The sequence below is a fragment of the Haliaeetus albicilla genome, chromosome 9 (assembly GCF_947461875.1).
Source record: "Haliaeetus albicilla chromosome 9, bHalAlb1.1, whole genome shotgun sequence".
Taxonomy (NCBI): Eukaryota; Metazoa; Chordata; class Aves; order Accipitriformes; family Accipitridae; genus Haliaeetus; species Haliaeetus albicilla.
In genome coordinates, this window is record NC_091491.1 from 26,120,099 (window position 1) to 26,139,577 (window position 19,479).

Sequence of the window (19,479 nt, forward strand, 5' to 3'; positions counted from 1 at the left end):
CCTGCAGAAGTACAGGCTTCTTCGATGATGGAAACTGGTATTATTCATTTGAAGACAGGTTGCTGAAGAGACAGGACAGGGCCCAGCAGCGGCCAGAAAAGAGGGCACAAGTGACACAGGCACTTGGAATTTCATCAGTCCCTGCCCTTAGGCACCCACTTTCTCAGCTGAGGAGAGCTCAGTAAGGGAAAGGAGATAGAGAAAACATATGGTTGAGGGGGAAAAGGAAGAAAAAAAAGAATCTAGGCAATTCAATTATGCAAGCAGTTTGCATAATTTGAATATCTGATTAAGTTTGGCAGTGGGTATGGGGATTTTACACACTTGGAATTAATTCTTGTACACCTTCCTACAGAATATGAAGAAGCACTACAACTTACTAATTCATGTCAGATGTGATACTACTTAAATGTTGCCTACACAAAAGATTTCTGTATAAAGCAAACATCTAACAAAAAACAAATCACTGCACAAGTTCACAGTAGCAGCTATCAATGCTTGGATGGCACTTTTTTCCATGAATTATTTTTTGCTGCTCTTGTTAATTTAGAAGGACATGAAACTCATCCAAAATAGTAACTGATGGCTGGTGTTCTCCAAAACCAGTTGAACTTACCATGTTAAAAAAAAGCCTCTAGTTTCAAAAATAAGACTTCTTATTGTACCTTTTATTATACCTTATAAAGGTATACAAAGCAGTTCAGTACTAAGGTGACTACACATTCTTCCGAGGGCTACATAGTCCTCAACAGGCATCCGCACACACCTATGATTGATTTTAGTGAGCTTTTCCCTTAATCCAAAGTTCCTGAATCCCTAACATCTTGCCCCACCCCTCCACTTCTTCTAAACTACTCTTAGACACTATATTTGTTTGTAGGAAAGTATTGCAGTCATGCAAACTGTGACTCTTCAATTTATTCTTATAATTTACTATCTTTACCTTTTAAGCCAGACTGCTCTTCTAATACACTAAAAGCTCCCCTTGGTAGGAAAAAAGTGTCACCCAGAAGGGTTTCATTCCCTTTTCAGGCCAACTACATCCTTATTCTGTGCTGAAAATGACAGCCAGCACAACAAAAATTGTCATCATAGGTATTTGGGTTTTTCCTTCCTTTTTAAACAGGCAACCAACAACTTATTTTCCCACTAAAGCAGTTACATCAATGGCTATATATCAAATTTGAAAGCTCCTCAAAATTTCTAAGTCAATGAAAGCCAGATTCTAGAGGGAGACAACATGGGTAAAAAAATATCAATACACATGATATTTTAATACAAAATATTAGCTTTTTTCTTTTTTTTTTTTACACAAGTCAGTTTTTTTAAAATATAGAACCTTAAAAAAATGAACAAATTGCTATCCACACACTATAAACACTTTTTTTGTGCTCAAGTTTGATCAAGTTATCAGAACAATTTAAACACCAGTCCATAGTTTAAACACTGCCTTGAAGTTTTATGAAAACTATGCCGCACTGTGCGCTACCATTATTATATGTACAGTGTGAAGCGCCTTCTTTCAGTTTTAATACGGTAGTAGAAACTGTTCAGTTATGAGGTTCTTTGTGCAAGGATGTCACATTCTACTCATGCTCATGACAGATCTGCATTACATTTCAGTGGCACTGGTATGAGCACCCACATGTAATTCTGTGAATGTTCACTGGAAGAATGTCCATTACATATTCTGGAAGTACAAGTTCTTCAGCTAGATAAAAGAAAACTTGTTAGTTTAGGGGAAACACTAGCCTGATTAGCCAGAATTTAACAATTTCTAAGCACTGAAATGAATTTTGATTTCTCAAAGTTGAATAAAAGTAATTAACTATCACATTTTCATAGAGATGAACTAATAGCAGGTACATCTCAGGAATATTTGTAATTGCCCGTTTTTTTTAACCCAAAGAAAGGAAAAAATTTCCCTCTAAGTTGGAGGTCTTAAAAGGTCTTGTTTTAGTAGTAAATCATCCACAAGTTGCAGGCTGTTAGCCAAGTAGATTTAGGATGATTTACTTGCATTACAGTAATTTACACAATTGAACTTTATGCATACAGTACAAAACTATGAACAAAAAGGTGAAGCAAACTTTTTTATTTATATTCAGGTAAAAACATTAACCTGATGGAGTAAATTATTGCAGATTTGAGAAATCAGCACATAAAACAGTTGGACAGAGCATTGCTTACAGGTGCTTTATCTGTGTCAAAAGACAAAGGCTGAACTGTTTGTTCCAAGCTAGCACTGGGGGGGAAGAAAAAAAAAAAACCTACAAAAGTAACCAGGAACTTAGATCAAGAACAAGAAAATTGTTTACTCAAACAGGGAATGAAACAACTAATTTGTCTTTTAAAAAACTTTACATCAATTCGAAATGCTCTGGCCTTACCACAATACACACTGGCCAGCCCAAGCTGTTGGACTTCAACTATATGAAAGAAATAATTCTTCCTTGCCTCTAGTAAGAGGCTTTTGCTGCCTGAATCACTGTGTAAACAGCTCTAGAGTGTCGACTGGTAAAGACTGTCGCCATTATATCCTACCACTACAGTAAAACTATGCTATAAGAAAGGTTCTACCTAGTTACAAAGGCTGAATTATATTGACAATATATATTTGATTTCAGTAAAATTTAAATTATCTTAATCAGAAAGAGGCATGGAGCAGTTAAATGCCCATGCTAACCAAAACATAACAATTGTTGAATGTTGCACACAAAAAGAACCAAGTGAATTGCACATCAGACAATACATGAGGATGGGTAAAATTAGAGGCAGGTGAGGGTACACAGAACTAGTCTACTAAACTAGATTCGTCAAATACATGGTGTATTTTAATTTCTGTACTTATGTACAAAAGTTGTCTTTGGAGGAAAAACTTTTAGCTAGATGGATACACACAGCCCAGTATTAAACTGCACAGCGACATTTATTGTTCCAGCCTGGAAAAACATCCCTTTTTAAATTTCACACAGCAAAGCAAGTTAAAAACTTCACTCATCAAATAAATGATAATTTAAACAAGAACTTGCTAAAGAAACCTTGTCACAACAACTTTTAGGGCCTGATCACTTTAAGTCCATAGGGGCCTTTAATGAATATCAACCAAGTGTCTTTGTTTATAATCTGCAAGCCGTTTTTCTACAACAAGAAGGCGTAACACGTTTCCTTGACTCAGGTGATATATTTAGAAAAGAATCATGAGTTTCTCTTTTGCTGTAACAGGCAGACATTGCATTTTTCATTGTGATCAGGAAAGATGGAATGACTGCTGCCCTTCTCTTGCAGCTATCAAGAGTTTTTCACGCATTATCTCAATAGTTGAATAGTCCGGCAATTTGAGATAGTTCACACAAGTCATTACTGAGGGTAAGAAATCATCTGGATTCTCTGTAGACTCAAATGTCTTGCGTACAATTGTCAACGGAGGATTCAAACTTCGAAAGCCTATTAATGAGAAAAGACATTCAGAATAAGGTTGTTCCTCTTGAAAACCCACAGTTAATAGTGTAGACATCTAACAGTTACAGAAGCATGCATTGTCATAACTGACTAAATCTCCATTTTTAAAAGTTTAGAGTATGGCTTTATAAGGCCATGTAGGAAGCTAAAAAAATACCTAAAATCCTGTCTGTAGATTAGTTTTCCAAGATGAATAAAAAAAGAAGCTAGACATATCTACTTTTGTGTTCTGTATGTGTAAAAAACCTTATTCCAATCATAGTATTTTTAAGAGTTGGTTGGTTTTATACACATTTTCTAAGATTCTCAGAAATTATCTGACTGTGGTATCTTTTTTTCACTCCAGCTAAGGTTTTTATACTCTTAACCCTCAATCCTGTCTGCACCATCTCTCCCTAAAACAACTCCAGAAAAAATTTAAAATGAAAAAAAAAAAATAAAAAAAAAAAATCACTCTTCCCCCCAGAGAACATAAGTAATGGAAGAGATGCATAAATTCTGTTTTTACTTGCAAAGCATTCAGCTGAGAATACGGTAAAATGTGTATTCTATAATGGGCCCTAGCAAAGACAGCAAATTCCTCAGTTTTCCTCACTGCTTCTCATCTAAATTCTGAAATCCAAAAAGGGAAAAAATTAAAGGTTATCACTTTAACAAAGTAGTATTGTCTCCTTTCTAGAAAAGAGATTATTGTTTCCAGGTAGCAATGCAACATTTTGTTGTTGTCATAACTGAATGCACCTCTAGCCAAGGAATACAGTATTAAGGGGTTTCAGTTTTGTTTAAATTTTGAACTATTTTTTGTCCTCCAATAGGTTATCTGGTAACATAAATTAAACCTGGAGACGGTCAATTGAATGAAGTGTCATGAGAGTATCTCAAAGTTTATGAGAATTCTACCTGAAGTCTACCCCAGGCACTTCTGAAACTAGAAATGTCAAACAGGTATGAACCTCTAAAACACACAGTTAAGTAATTTTTTCCTATACTGAAATAATCCACTTATTCTCAAATGCATTAATAATACTGATTTAATATAGAGCAATATGTAATAAACAAAACCTACCTCCTACAGGCAGTCTGGGGCTACCTGTCACAAACTGAAGAAACAGTCTTTGCTGCTCACTATCAAAGCTACTTAGAATTTCAAAGAGATACTTCACTGCTCGACTAAGGAGGGGAAAAAAAGCAAGCTATTATTATTTTGTTTACATAATTGCATCAGATTCATATTCAGTGCAGTATGAAGATTTTCAAAGAAATTTCATATAATTCCTTTAGCTTGAATAACAGTATATCAAGATTATTTAAATACGTATTTTCTAGTGCCAATACTTATTTATTTTTTAACAAGACCAACACCGTATTACCTGTCATGTGTATAACCGTGATCTGGCCTGCAACATTCCATTAAAGTCTTTGCATCCCAAGTGTCTGTTTTACTGCCGCACAAGAGCTGCTCCAACTATAAAATTGAAAAACAAGGAAGTAAGTTTTTCCATTTAGAACTTGAGGCAGAACAAGTACTGTCCCTTCTAGCTACTATTATAGCATTCTACTTTCTGGAACGGCTTGCTGCAGAACAACCTCAATCACCCCAAGCAATCCTCCTAAATTCTTTGAATGCAATAGCTTCATCCCAGGTTTTGCATGCAATACACTACCACAGGAGATGCTGAATGCATCTCTTGGAACAGAGACAGTCTTAAGCAATTTACACTGGAGAACCAGAAATGCCTTAGCTTTTTGGAAATCTTAAATTTTTAAAGAAATCTAGGGGAACTGGAAGAATAGAGTGTTTACACTTGCTTTTTAGAACTCTGAGCTCTTCTTTGAAATTAAAAAAATAAAATCAATCATTAGACAGGGATGGATCTATCAGGTAGCAGTTTTTTACTTAAATTATTTTGCCTGTTGTTTCTATACACTTGGGCAAGCAGAGATTACAGGCTACAGACAAAACATTAAAAGCTTCTACAGACATCCTTCTAGGATACACAAGGAGTTGTAAAGTCCCAGTCTCAATAAAACCAGAGGTTTGACACACCTAGGTGTTCTGTTCATGCACAAAAAAATTTTACAAGTTCTTTATAATAGTTTAGGAATGGTTTGTAAAAAGGTTCAAATGTCTGGATACCTATCAGCAACAGAACACAAGATCACACATGTATATTCTACCAAGGAAAAGATATATCTCACACTACTCATATGGCTTAATTTTGATCAACCGTATTAGTAGATTAGCAACTGACTAGTGTCCACGTTTTAAAATTTCCAAGCAGAAGCAAGCATCAAACCATGCCAAACAACAACAAGGCAGAGCAGCATCACATGTACCACAAAATGCAGAAATTTGGGTAAAACACTGAGGCAACTAGAATAATCTGCCATTTTTACTAGCCTTAAATTTGTTGCAGAAAACCAGGTGGTGGTACTCTTTGAAAGTAGTACCAACAGAGAGACATGAAGAAGAATCGCTATGAGCAGTTACATGTTTCAGCTTTAAGAGACTCTCACACTGTAAAGCACCAAGAACAAAAGAGTAACACAAAAGCTTGGCTGACACACTGCTTCAGAGCATGCTTAACATTTCTTCATGAAGTCAAAGTTGTAAGTTTATGAAGGTAAACAAACCCTTCAAAGCACAGTCTTCAAATAAATGCCCTAGAGGCAGAGTAATAAAACATTCTCTCTTCTAGTCCAGATAGCCATAATTGTGTCTCAATTGAGTCCGCCGCTTAAGAGTGTAAGAATTTTACAAGGAAATTGATACGGTGGGTGGTAAGAACAAGGCAAGACCAACTAGCCTTATTCTTTACCCCTTCATCTGAATCTCCTCTTACTGTTGAAAGCTTTGTTAATGAGCTATCTACTTTTTCAATAGAACATCCAGGTAGCATCCACATCTATATCTACAGCTATTAAAAGGTACTACAATACAAGGAATTAATTGAAGTATCCATACCAATATAGAGAGCCTGCATATGTAAACTTAAGCAGTTTTCTCAGAAAAGCTGGATTAAGTATGCAGTATAAAGAACACCAAGTCTTCCAAACATACATCAGAAACATAATCAGACTCTCACAAATGCACTGCATCCAGTGCACACTTAAGTTCAGACTGTCCATACATGCAGATGTAAGGTTATAAAAGCATCAGTAAAAACACATTTACCAACCTCCTCAGGATAGAAGTACTGGAGATGGCTGAGGGGGAAGACTGATTCAAATCCATCTCTGAATGAGTCAAACTGTCTGGCAACACCTTCATTTAGTGCCCAGAATATAACCAACTGCAGGGACGGGGAAAAAAAAAAAAAAAGTCATTTGAACAAAGGAAGCATGGAATGATCGATCACTACTGTACAAAAGACTACAACTGCAGAAAAAGACCCTACAGAAGGCCTAGCCATATGCTCACTATAGTTGTGGCAGAGTTTGAACTTTCGATTCATGGAGCTGCTTGACAGCATTGCCTCATTCTGGCTTAATCCATAAGCTCATATTGCTGCAATGCAACAGACAATTTTTTGGGTTTTTTCTTTACAGCTTTCTCATGTGGTCTGCTATTGCAAATTCACAAAAGTCATTTGAGTTCCAACAACCCCATGTTTAGAATACCCTAATACACAACTCATGCAGAATTTAAACTTATTTGCCTTTATTTTTGATAAAACAAGCTTAATACATGGAATTCAGAATAGCTGGTTAAACTGAACCTATTTAACAAAACATTTTAAAACAAAGCTTAACATTTATTAGATATTTTTAGAAGCCTAACCTAGATGTTCTCTCTGTACACTGATATCCATTTGAAGTTCAGCAACTGAAACAGAAATCCTTAGGGTATCACTGGCAGTATTATATTAGTTTCCCCCATGGAAACATATGGGTCCCTTCTCTAATATATAGTTACAAAACATAACTTTAGTCTTCTTGTTATATTAAGCTACTTAATATAACGAGAATACATAGGAAAAATACATCGGGGGGGGGAAAGAAATAATTTCCTTTCGTGTTACTGGGATTTGGTTAAGAATCATCAGGCAAAAGACAGTAAGACAGTATCCTAGGCTTTTTGTGTGTGTTTTTTGTTTTGGTTTGGTATCTGCAGTTACCACCTCAGGACTAAATTCACCTTCCAAAGTGGACAGCACATACTGAAACAATAATCACTGGGGAGAGGGAAAGGGACATGACACAAACAAGACCAAATTCCTTTTAAGTCTCCTGTAGCCAGTATTTCTCCACTAAATAAAGCAATATATTATACATGGCAGATTGCATGCCAAGTTCAGATTCTTTTGTCAGTTAGTGCTACTGATCATTACACTTGCCTTGGATACCCTCAATTCTAGCAGGAAATGAAGGCTGGTTATAAAAAAATGTGTTGTCAACACACAGCTACTGGTTTTTAAATGTGTTAAAAGCTCTGACCTGGAATGCTGAGAAAAGCTTGAAAGACGTCTAAGGATGCATCTGAATATGATTAAAAACCTCACTGATACTGATGGACTCCTGAAGCAAGTATTTAACCCTGTCCCAATAATTGAAGAGTTACTTGGTCCAGAAGGTTCTCAGATACAAAAGCCTATTAGGATCTGTTGATAAGCTTTCCCTATAAAAGAGTCAGGCATTGATTTCAGGTAAGAGGCATGCTCCTACTTTCACACATCAGGTTGTAATACTGAAGAGGAAGCCAGTAACGACCAGCAGCACTGAAGGCTGTTCTATTGTGTTCTATAACATAGAATATTCTATAGCTATTCTAACAGCAGAGTTGCTTACTTAGAATTGTGATTACTTTTTATGACCAGGGATGTGTGCCAAAATTACGCTGCACTGTGTTCTTGTGGATTCAAAGAGGACATCAAATTGCTAGGCAAAAAACTGCACTCCAGAAACTTTTTGTCCACAAACTTAGAACAAGCAAGATGGCCTCTTTCTTCATAGTACAGGGCAGAATGAAGGTCGCGGGAGGGGGGACAGGAGAGAGAATAAAGTCTTTCACTATACTTGTAGCTCAAATAGTTCTACTTCCTGATAAAAGGTAGCTCCTGTGGGGGTAGAATGACATGACTGCAGGAGAGGCATGAACAGTAACAGTAGGATATTCTAGCTTTATAAACTACTTTTAATGGCAATACACACACAAAATTTTAATGAAAATGCCATTTTCAAGAGCAGGGCAGCTGACCCACAGGAGGTGTACAGGCTAGCTGATAACTTAAATACACTGTTTCTAAATTGCAATTCATCATACTTGTGACAAAGAGAACACTGATTTTCTTTCGGAAATCTTTTTTATTTCCTTCACATCAGTAATGCTAATCACTGGTATCTAGTTTAAAATCTCCTCTATAAGGCAGGAATATAAAGACAAGGATAGAAAAACCGCACAGGTGTCCCTTAAAGAAAATAGTCCCAAAAGCTGTTTAGAAAGAAGCAGAGAGCAAGCTTTCTGTAGTGATCTGCTTTTCCTTTACAACACCAGAGACATGCAATAGGACAACTACAGGCCATCCAAGATATCTGTCTGCAAGCCTTCCTCAGCATATCAGATATGTGATACGAGTTACCTAGAACAAAAAAAACCTGACTGCAAACTGTACAAAAATCAGACTTGAAAGCAACCTTGCTCAGCTTTCCTCAGTAAATAGGGAGTGCAAATGCTGTTTCTAACAAACTATGGTTATTGGCATTGGCCATCTGTAAGTCTGCAAACAGCTTTATATCCAAACATGTTTAATTTTGCAAGTGATTCTTAGCAGAACTTGCTTTCAATAAAGATAGGAGAACTGGATACATGCATAACAGCTTGAATCTGGAAGATGAACAGCAACTGCTCAATATTCAGTTGTAACAATTATGGAATAACTTTGCAAAGTTCTCAGTTGATATCCAGGAGCTTATATGTCCCTTACTGAATCATTTCTACCAAAACATCAGATATGTTTCTTATCAGTGCTTGAAAAATTTTAACAGTCCTCAGAGCGAACCTGGCAGCAGACTAACCCGTCAGAAAATGCATTATTTAGGAATTGGAATAATGGCTTTTTCATGATGCAATCATTCTTAACCTCCATCCCACTTATGACTTCATGTGATAATATTGCATTCTTCCTGCCTTTCCTCATCTCTTCTCCAGGCTGTTTTTAACCTATTCCCTTTAATGCTTTCTTATGCAGAAACAGTTTCTTACCTTTGTTCAGCAATATCACCCTTTTGTTTTTCTAGGTTTTATGTCCCTTCTGACATGGGAATAAATCAATATGCAGGTGTACTGTCAACTTGCTATGGCACTGTTTTGTTATCTGTTTTGGTGGGTGGAGAGGGAAGGGGGTGTTTGTGTTGTTTTGGTTTGTTTTTTGGTTTGGGGGGTTTTTTTTGTTTTTCTTTTTTTACACTACTGCTCTAATTTTGATTCCCAAATGAACTGATATTTTCTTAAGTCTGACTCCAAAAACAGTTTCACTATTATTATAGCAGTTCAAAGCCCACTGAAGCGTGGGTAGGAGGTACTAAATCACTATTGCAAATAAATTCATTATCATACCCAGATGTGGGAACTTGTTAAAAGATTCTGAAAAGTCCACAGCTCAAACTACTCCACTTCCTACAACAATTTTTATCCAAAAAACCATACTTCTGATTACTTTATTATGTATAAACCATACAAATAGTACTTTTTTGTACTATAAAATTTTCCAGTCGGGTGCACTAACTAGGATTCAAACAGTTTTTCTGTAGTAATAAACTAGTACAGAAGAGAAGCAATCAATAGGAAAGTTATTGCTGTGCCCAGTTCATGAGAATGAACTGAAATATATATGGAAACAAACTACTTGGGAGCAAGCTGAGGAAGAATAAAGAAGTTTTAGTCCTAGCTTTGATTTTACGTACTCTGAGATACTCCTCTAAATTGTGGATGGTGACTGGTGTATCTTTTCCCCCTTTTTTCAGTTCTATATTAGGAAACCCAGGAAGTGTGAAGTCCAGCCCTAGGTCTTCCACTGAGCAGCCATTCATAGTCAGAGCCTCCAATGCATACTGTAGACTTTCTTTGGTCTAAAAAATTGGAAGTGAAAACCAGTGAGAACAATTAATTCACATTAACTTATCCAAAAGTTACAACTTCTAAAGCAGTTTTGACAAACATTTCTATAAGAATATTACTATTAATACTGTTACAGTACTCCTTACCTTCCTTCCATATTTTTCATACGTAACAGTAAACCAAGACAAGCCAAATAAACTAACTTAATGGACAAACTTGAAAGAGCCTAACAGTACACTTTTTTCTAGAAATTTTGGAATTACTTTTAACTTCTTGCATATTATTTATTTAGAAAATACTACTGCAAGAGAAGAAGATGTGTAATATGCTAAGGCTGTTAAGCTATGTTTTTTCCTTAGAATACTTAATAGCATTCATACTGACATTTTTCAGCTTTCATCCACCAGGTTTCAGGTTTTTCAAACTCTTGTTGGGAAATTAAAAGCAGTGATCAAGGAGAGAGAGTGAGACGGTCAGGTGAAGAGAAACAAAGGCCCACAAGCTTGCAATAACTTCACTAGTAACAAAGCACATGTACTGACTATAAATCAGGTTATTACCACCTACCATCTATTAACATTGGATGCTAGAAAGAGCATGCATGCCAAAGACCTTTTATCACTACTTCGCAACAGTAAATGGTACTATTTTCAGCTAAGAGTGGATAACCTCGAAAAATTAAGACTTTTCTGCATCCATGAAACAACCTGTATGCTCACATATGAAGCCAGTTTACACCAGTTCTGCATAAAGCTCTTCAGTGGGGGAGGAAAAAAACCCACAAAAGGCACTTCAAGAAAACCTGAAAGTTTGACTAAACCAACCAATAAAAAAGCCAAGCCTTTTGAATGTTCAAAAATCAAGGACAGATATTTTTTCCTCCATTATTAAAGTCGGTTAGCCTTTTCAAAGTGAACCAAAAAGAGAGGTTACCTTAGGCAAACATCTGGCAGTTTTAGCCATTTCTAGCCTGTGTTTAATCATACAGAAGAATCCCATAATAAATTTCTAATGTTAGTCTACATTACAAAAAGACCATGTTATAATTGCTAGCCACTGATTTAATAACATTAAAACTATTCCTTTTATTAGAATGAAGTCATTATCAATAGTATCACTATCACCATCAGTATTAAGCACTATCATACAGTCTCAGTTACGGCTACTTCATAAAATCCAAACATATGTGAAGATGCACTCTTCCAGTTTAGGGTTGCTTTCCCACCTGTGTTTTGTCCTGTTCAAGTCTTTTCTTTTGTCTTACAATATCTTCAAGGTGATATATTGATTTGGCTACTACTGGATCAATACTGAACAAGTCATGTGATGTCAAGGAAGTTTCCTGTCGTAGCATCCATTTATAAAAAGGAAGTCCAAGAGGAAGGTCCACCTGGAAATCAAAACATTTTTTAGTATTGAACTGTCCTCCAAAACTGTATCTTTTGCTATTTTATCTTGACTAGATCTAGAATACTATTTACCAAGTCTCAGTTCTGCCGCACACCAAAACGCCGTGTCTGAGTGTTTTTACCTGAGAAATTTACAGTGGAGAAAACACAACTGACTGCCTAGTGCATATACATTAGAGCAATCAGCAAGCTAGCAGCTGGAATAATAATGAACCCAAAATGATCTTGAAAGACTGGAAAGAGATTGCAACACATGGCAGTCAATGGCTTTTCCTTTTTTCACTATGGTCTCAAAAGCCACTATAAAGATCTTCAACATACACTACCCTTTACCCCCTCAAAAGTTCAGCTGCATCCCTCTCCCCCCACCCCACCCAAACTGCTAGAGCTGAAAATAATTCCATGCAACTCTTAATGTTATTTTTTCCCCCAACACAGTCAGAACTAGAATTTTCATTTAACCCTTCAGAATCACATTTTCCATTTTATTCTCACCAGTCTAAAATCCATGATTGCCTTGGCCATTAGTTTTCCCAGAAAGCGGAACTTCATTTTAACTTTTGCAATGTGAGCTGGCTTGGCTGTTCTACCAAAAGGAAGTGCAAAAAGGCCTTGAAGGTTATGGATGTACTTGGTACCTTCCTGGCTTCCTGTTGAGGAAAAAAGAAAAAAAAGTTCAATACATACACTGCTAGTTTCATTCCAGATGCAAGTCTGAAAGCAGCTATCAGATAACCATAACCTAAAGCTTCTTATAAAATTACCCCCCCCCCCAAAAAACCCCAAAACACACAACAAAAAAAAAAACCCAACAAAAAACCCCAAAACCCAAAAAAACAACCCACCCACAAAAAAAACCCTCAAAAATTATCACACACTATCATGAAGCACATTATCTGACCACAAACTGAGGTGCTCTTTCAATCAAAGCCATTCACATAATTAAAGTCAACTTAGAATCAATTCAATACTAGATCAATATTGATAGTTTAGGTAGTAAAACATTTACCTTTTGGATTGGCTAAAGTCACTTCTTCTCCCCTCCAAAGGCCTAAGTCTGCTCTCTGTAGTTCCTGAGATACAAGTGCATAGAACTCTAGCGTGGGGCCTAGGCCTGTGCCAACCTTCAGGGGGAGGGAGGGTGCGGGGAGAGGAAGGGGAATGAGATAAATAAATGAGTCCATTAGGTCAGTTTGAATATCAAAATCTTTACTTAAGTCTGAGAAATATAGTACACTATTGGCTATAAAGAAGACTGCATTGCAAAAAACATCTAGAGAACCTAGCTACACCAACATTTACAATACGACTGAGACAGCTTAGAAAGACCACATATCAGAGGGAATAATAGTGGAATAAAAGTATTAACCACCTAATGATCATATTATAGAGGAAACACACACAGCTGTTTGCTTAGAGTTAGGAGAAAAGTGTGCTCTGTAGAATAAGACTGATTATGAAATTTAGTATATCAGAAAAGAGTTTCTCCTATCAACTAAAAGTCACAACCAAGTGGATTAGGGATAATTAATAGATAAAATTTTGTGGCACCAGCAATGGGAAGGACCAAAAGTCTGACCAAGTCATTCTAGGAAAGCTGTAGCTTTTTGTATTAATCTTCAATAAAAAGGGGTTAAATTAGACTGCATTGATATTACTTACTTCATTCTCATACTGGATTTCCAACATGGCTCTTGAACTGCCTAGATCCTGCATCACAGATTCTGCCTGTTTCAACAGCTCATCTCTGTTCACAGTGCGCTACACATTAGAGAAGTTTTAAGTAGTGAAATTATGTCTTTTAAGTCCCAGCTCCCAAGGCAGTTACAACAGGAAAAAAATTAGTTATGCAATTTTTTCCACCCCACGCTAATAGTTCCACAGTTCAACAATTTGTAAGTTTATACTTTGATAAAATAATTCTTGCTTCTATATGAAAACTGACTAGAATTGAAGTGTTCAATATAAAATAAAAAAACCAATGCCTTACATTTGTATAGTATCAGTACATCAGTATAACTAATAGGTACTAGTCTTGCCAAGAATCTGGCAGTAAGACTATAATGTAACAGAGAAGTGTTGTCACGTGATGCTACATACCTCGAACTAATATATGGAGAAGAAAACACAGAATAAAGATGCCGAAATCCAGCAACCTAAAGGAATAATCTTATACCCTGCCCTTGCAGATTCTCTAGTAAGGAAAGTAGCAGGTTTAAAAAAACAAAACAAAAAAACCACACAAAAAAACCAAAACAACCCCCCCACACACACAACCCACAAACAACCAACAAATGCAAAACAAAGAAACCCTACAGCCACACCCACCCACCCCCAGCACTGGGATTTCTACATGTTGGAAGCTATATTCTAGCTGAACTAGATTCTCATGTTTCTTGTGTTTTTCCCCCAGAGATATTCAAGACCATATGGCAGATTTACACCATACAGGAGACCTTAGTTTAAGATGACATCTCTGCAGACTCAAGGCAGACACCCAAGACTCCCTCAATTTAAAAGTCACAGCTTAGTTTTATTATGTTGTGACAGGAGGTTTAATACTCTCCCAGAATACAAGGACAATGTTTTTGTTTATTCAGGTAACATTTAAGGGTCTAAATCCTATTGCTTCTGAAATTCTACATAAAGCAAAAATGGAGGTTTACAAGCTAATATATGGAAACAACACTAATGTAACCTAAAACTTAAAGTTCATTCTTGGAGTACAGTTTCAGAAATTATGTGATGACAACAATTCAAAAGGAAGCAGGATGTGAGGAAGTGTAGCATATGCTAGCCCCTTCTGACACCTAGTGGCAGACACCTAGAAGACATTGTGCTTTCTACTCGGGGGCTTTTAAATTGATAAAAACAAACCTCATCTTCATCGGTATACTACAAAACCCGAAGTTTTACAAGTAAATCTTGCTCACAATGATATTCTTAAAGACGATATGAAAATAAACAGATCATTCATTCTATTTTTAAATAAAATATACCTACTTTTTTCCTGTCCAGTCGCGGTGCCACTCTGCTATCCTGAGAATCTGATTGATTGATTTCTGGATTAGTATCCAGTAGTCTTTGCATGGCTCGATCACGATCAAAAGCAGTAACATAAAACAGCATTTGACGCGTATCAAATGGAAAGAAAAATGGGCTGTAAAGAGCATTGGATTAGTTAGCTGGTTCCAACTGGCATCTATGACTATAGTTTAGTTTAAAACACGATAGAAAGGTAGTACGCCTGAAATTGGTGCTTAAACACTGTGGTGAAAGCAGCCTCCAAATGAAGCCTTCCAGAACACACTTTTAGTTAAAATGCTTAAGAGCAAGATTCTAGAAACAGAATTTAATATAAGAAGGAACCATAAAAAATGCCAGAAAATTTTAACTCTTCCAGAAAAATAACTCAAAATACTTGAATGCCTTGGCTATGCAAAGTTTATATCAGAAAATAAATACTATTTTACTTGTGCACACCTGGTTTACAATTAGTAAATCTAACTTAGATCAAAGATTTTAACAAGGTGGCTCAACCTCCCATGGTAGGGGGGGTTGGGGGAGGGGGGGTAGAACCTGCCTACGCAGCAGCACCAGCATTCTACCTTCCACCATTTTCAAAAAGCACTTCAACTAGTCCATGAAAGACTACCAGAGAAACTTATTTGAATTTATAAGTTCTACTATTCTTGAAGGCATGTGCACATTAACACTGTAGTCCTCCACTGACATTTAAGTGAAAAGGCAGTTTTACAGAAAAAATACAGCTACAGATGTTTGTATAATATGCATTCATACTCATTTGTTATCTAGAATGTTTATGAAGAAATTTAGAGACCTTATTTTAAAAATGAAAAACCAAGTAGTTTCTCTAGAGTACGTATTTCCAGTCAATTGTCACCAATGCTTCTTTAATTAACGTGCTTGAAAAACCCAAAACGTCAACTCTGTTTTCTCACTGTTTCAAGTACAAGAGTTTTAAAGCTTACACTGTGTATCAACATACTACAAAGTACTATGAATATAGCTTTATTAAAATTATTTATAATATTTTTCAGTAATTATATTTTTTCTTTGTACTATATTGAATATGCTAAGATAAATGTAGTGGTATGACAAAAATGCCATTAAACAGTTTAACAGGAGAAAAAAGATCTGAATATTCAAGTACTACTATTTCAATAAGAAAACTTGGAATGACTCAAACTCCTGTAAGAAGTGGTCTGAACTTTGCAGCTAGTTTATCCCTCCATATTTGGTTTAAACTATGCAATATAGGTGTAAACATTCATCTAAGTGTCTTAGCAAAACTTCTGTGAATACATTCTACTGTCCCCTAGCACTTTCAAAAGCCTTGTAACATATGATGCACCTGGGCTGCCCAGCCAAAAGGCCTACTGAACTTAAATTAGAAATACTATATATACAGTAAGTCATTCATACCATGTTTTTCCAAGTTCTGTCAGCCAAGTTGGTATGTTTCCTGTCATAATTACCAAAGGATCCTGGAGCTGCCTGTTTGCTTTTGCTGTCAGTTTACTGTTGATAAACTCTGAGGTTGGAATTATCTCCTTGCAGATTGCATTCTGTGTTAAAAAAACAATGTACTTCTAGTTAAAGAAATGCTAGAAGGAATACCAAGCTTTTGTGAAGAGGTTTTTTTATGCTTCTAATTTGCTTATCACAAGAAAAAAAAAAAACTTCCATTGGCACTTTGGTCATACAGAGTTTAAGCCATGAAAAAAAGACTGAGTAGATTTTTACTACTCATTTTCTTTTCAGGAATGATGTTGTTCTTTGAACTTAAGGAAAGAAAAAGCACAGCAAATGTGTTTATAGTGTGTTAAAGGAAATATGATTGACTATAAGAATTTATAGCCTTCATCTTACCAGAAGTTAGAGAAATAGATAGGGGGAAATGATAGTATTTGCTTTATTCTGTCTTGGGGGGGGCAGGGGCAGCAGACAGGGGAAGAAGGCTATATTAAGGTGTTTCGGGGCAGAGCTGCCTATATCAAGTATGAAAATGATTTTAAAAGTGCTCTACTCACATCATACAAGTAATACCAGTATCGACTGATAGCATGTAAAACTCTCAAAAGAAGAATAACATCTAATGAGGGATCTTCAAATGTTATGTTTTCAGGTGGAGTAGATATGAGGTAAACTTCTAGAGGATTTAATACCGAAGGGCATACACCATCTAGCAGGAAAAAAGAGTATGTTACCGAAACAAATCAATTATAAGTCTTCCCTCCCAAGATTATTAGGAGCCTAGGTAGTATTAGTCACGGCATTCACTTTACTACAACAGTTTAGTTACATAATTCAGTAAGCATCTTTAGTTTTAATACACATAATATATACTTACTTTTCTTATACTATGCTTGCTTTAAAAGAAACACTATGGTGTCTCTAAACACTTTTCTTCCCCATCCTTTAAGAAGTTTCACAAACCTAACATACTAGCAAGGTAACACACTCACCATGCCACAATTCATCATGCTTTTTAGAATTTCTAGGGGAGGTTTTTGTGGGAGCAGTTTGTGCTCTTCCTCTTTTACCACCAACACAGTCCTTATTACCATCTTCATCCTCTCGCACAGGTTTGTACCTAGAAAGTAAAAGTTAAAAACATTTTTGTGAAATAACAACTTACATGGAAACAAAAGCAGTTATAAAATGCTAGTTACTTAAAAGACAGTTAAACACAGACAGACAAGAACAATGCATTTGGACATGATCCAGCCTTTGAAGCTAGCCCCTGAGTAGCAAAGTACGTCATGGAGGAGAAAAAGTCAGGGACCCTCCAGCTCCATGAACTGGAAGGAGAGAAGCAGAAGGTATAGGCAAAAAAACAAAGTAGGTTTTTTGCTTTTGAATAACGTATTTAAATATTAGAAAGAAAAAGACACTGCTGAATGTTAAAATGTTTGGCACAATTGTAGGTCAATACCACTCCTTGCAAAGTATGGCCAGAGAATACATATACCAGTACAGCAATCAACTATGAAAACCAGTATGAAGTTGACCATTACTTGTAGACTGCAGACACATTCTCTATTGTTTGTGGTTAGTTACATAACACTAAGAATTATTTCCCTCCATCTATCAGGTGTCATTTAAGATTCCCCATTTCTTGTTCAAGTTCACTCATGAGTTAGAAAGGATGTCAGTAGCTAACAATGAACTCCTCCTAAGATTTAAGTATCTCGATCACATCAGGAAATTCAAAGCTTCAGTTGTTCCCCCCCACCTCCAAAAAAGACAGCTATATTCAAATTTTCTTTATGTGTATACATCTAGGAAACTGAGGAAGTTGTCCCCTGATTTCTCTAGCAAACTTACCAAATGGTATGTGTTTTTGTCCAAATCCCAGCTCTTCCTAATGGGTTGCTCTCATCATCTGTAGACTCCCTCTCCTCTTCGGCTTGCAAACTGTACTGCCTAACTGCTTGATACACAGTCATATTATATGGCAGCAAGTGATCTCCAATGTAAAATTGCAGTCTGTGTCTCACATTCCCTGAATTTAAGAATTGAGCAGCCTGAACAAAACAAAAAAGCCACAGACGTTAGGAAACTTGTTGCTAGCTTTTCTTTAAGCCTCTTCCCACACTGTTCCCTCCCCTTGCCCCCAGAGCAAAAGCTTACCAAAGATTCATCTATTTCTTCATCTGACCCATCATCATCACTATCCTCATCATCTTCTCTAACTCTTCCATAGCCTGAGGCAAGAGAGGAGAAAGACGTCCTCATTTGTTTTCACATGAAATGTAGCAAAGCTTTCATATTCTGACTTTTATGAACTCCACCGTTCAAAACAGTTCCAAAACACATCAGTTAAAGTAAGGTTCAGACACGTTAGAACAAGTTTCAGTATCAACATCTGGCATCAAAAATGCCAAGTTACAGCCAATCTAACAGTCAACTAGATTATACTTCTGTTAGTACTTAGACTGAACTGTTTACAACAGGAAAAAGTTTGTCCCAGAAAAGGGAAGATTCTCTGCAGCTTCAGTCTCCTCCACTGTGAACAAGGTACATTTATAGGTACCTCCCATTTGTCTTCAGTACAATCCTCACTGGCTTTTACAGACTCTACACTGCTGACAGTAGTGACTATACCAAGAAGCAAAACACATGTGACTGTATAATATATATACCTCGAACTACAAGGTATCTTTCAATGGCTTGTACCAAAGCCAGAGGATCAATCTTCACAGGTCCACCTTTCCACTGTTTCACATTAGCACAGTCTGGATGTCTTTGCAGTTGGCATTTTAATTGATGTGTATTGAAGAATTTTAAAGCTTGGGATCCTCTGTTAAGAGAAAAACTCAAAATAATTTGTGAAAAAAGTTGCTACACAAAGAATCTAGTAACCATAATTGCATTTAAAAAAATGCATTAAAATAGACTTGTACATGCATTTACAAACTCACTTGTTCAGAGTATTATTTCTCAGCCTATTTCTCTAAAACTAAGCTATTAAGATTTGGATAAACATATTAAAAATTTTATTCTACAAGAACAACCAGAATCCAA

The 19,479-nt window shown here is 36.3% G+C and overlaps 1 protein-coding gene across 6 annotated transcripts in view; it reads right to left on the reverse strand.

Moving 5' to 3' along the window:
* Positions 1-2,080: 2,080 nt before the first annotated feature.
* TRIP12 (thyroid hormone receptor interactor 12) overlaps positions 2,081-19,479 on the reverse strand; it is an 81,017-nt gene continuing 63,618 nt past the window's right edge. For 4 of the 6 annotated variants that reach the window (XM_069792186.1, XM_069792185.1, XM_069792182.1 and 1 more), the window contains 16 exons: positions 19,098-19,270; positions 18,586-18,659; positions 18,280-18,479; positions 17,418-17,545; positions 16,983-17,134; positions 16,375-16,517; positions 14,932-15,088; positions 13,591-13,689; positions 12,938-13,052; positions 12,424-12,578; positions 11,745-11,909; positions 10,366-10,530; positions 6,642-6,755; positions 4,833-4,927; positions 4,529-4,632; positions 2,081-3,447 (listed from right to left, as the gene is read on the reverse strand). In XM_069792186.1, the coding sequence (XP_069648287.1) occupies positions 3,251-3,447; positions 4,529-4,632; positions 4,833-4,927; positions 6,642-6,755; positions 10,366-10,530; positions 11,745-11,909; positions 12,424-12,578; positions 12,938-13,052; positions 13,591-13,689; positions 14,932-15,088; positions 16,375-16,517; positions 16,983-17,134; positions 17,418-17,545; positions 18,280-18,479; positions 18,586-18,659; positions 19,098-19,270 (2,236 nt within the window). In that variant the 3' untranslated portion in view covers positions 2,081-3,250. The remainder of the gene's footprint in view (positions 3,448-4,528; positions 4,633-4,832; positions 4,928-6,641; positions 6,756-10,365; positions 10,531-11,744; positions 11,910-12,423; positions 12,579-12,937; positions 13,053-13,590; positions 13,690-14,931; positions 15,089-16,374; positions 16,518-16,982; positions 17,135-17,417; positions 17,546-18,279; positions 18,480-18,585; positions 18,660-19,097; positions 19,271-19,479) is intronic. The other 2 variants (XM_069792188.1, XM_069792183.1) reach the window with 1 other exon arrangement.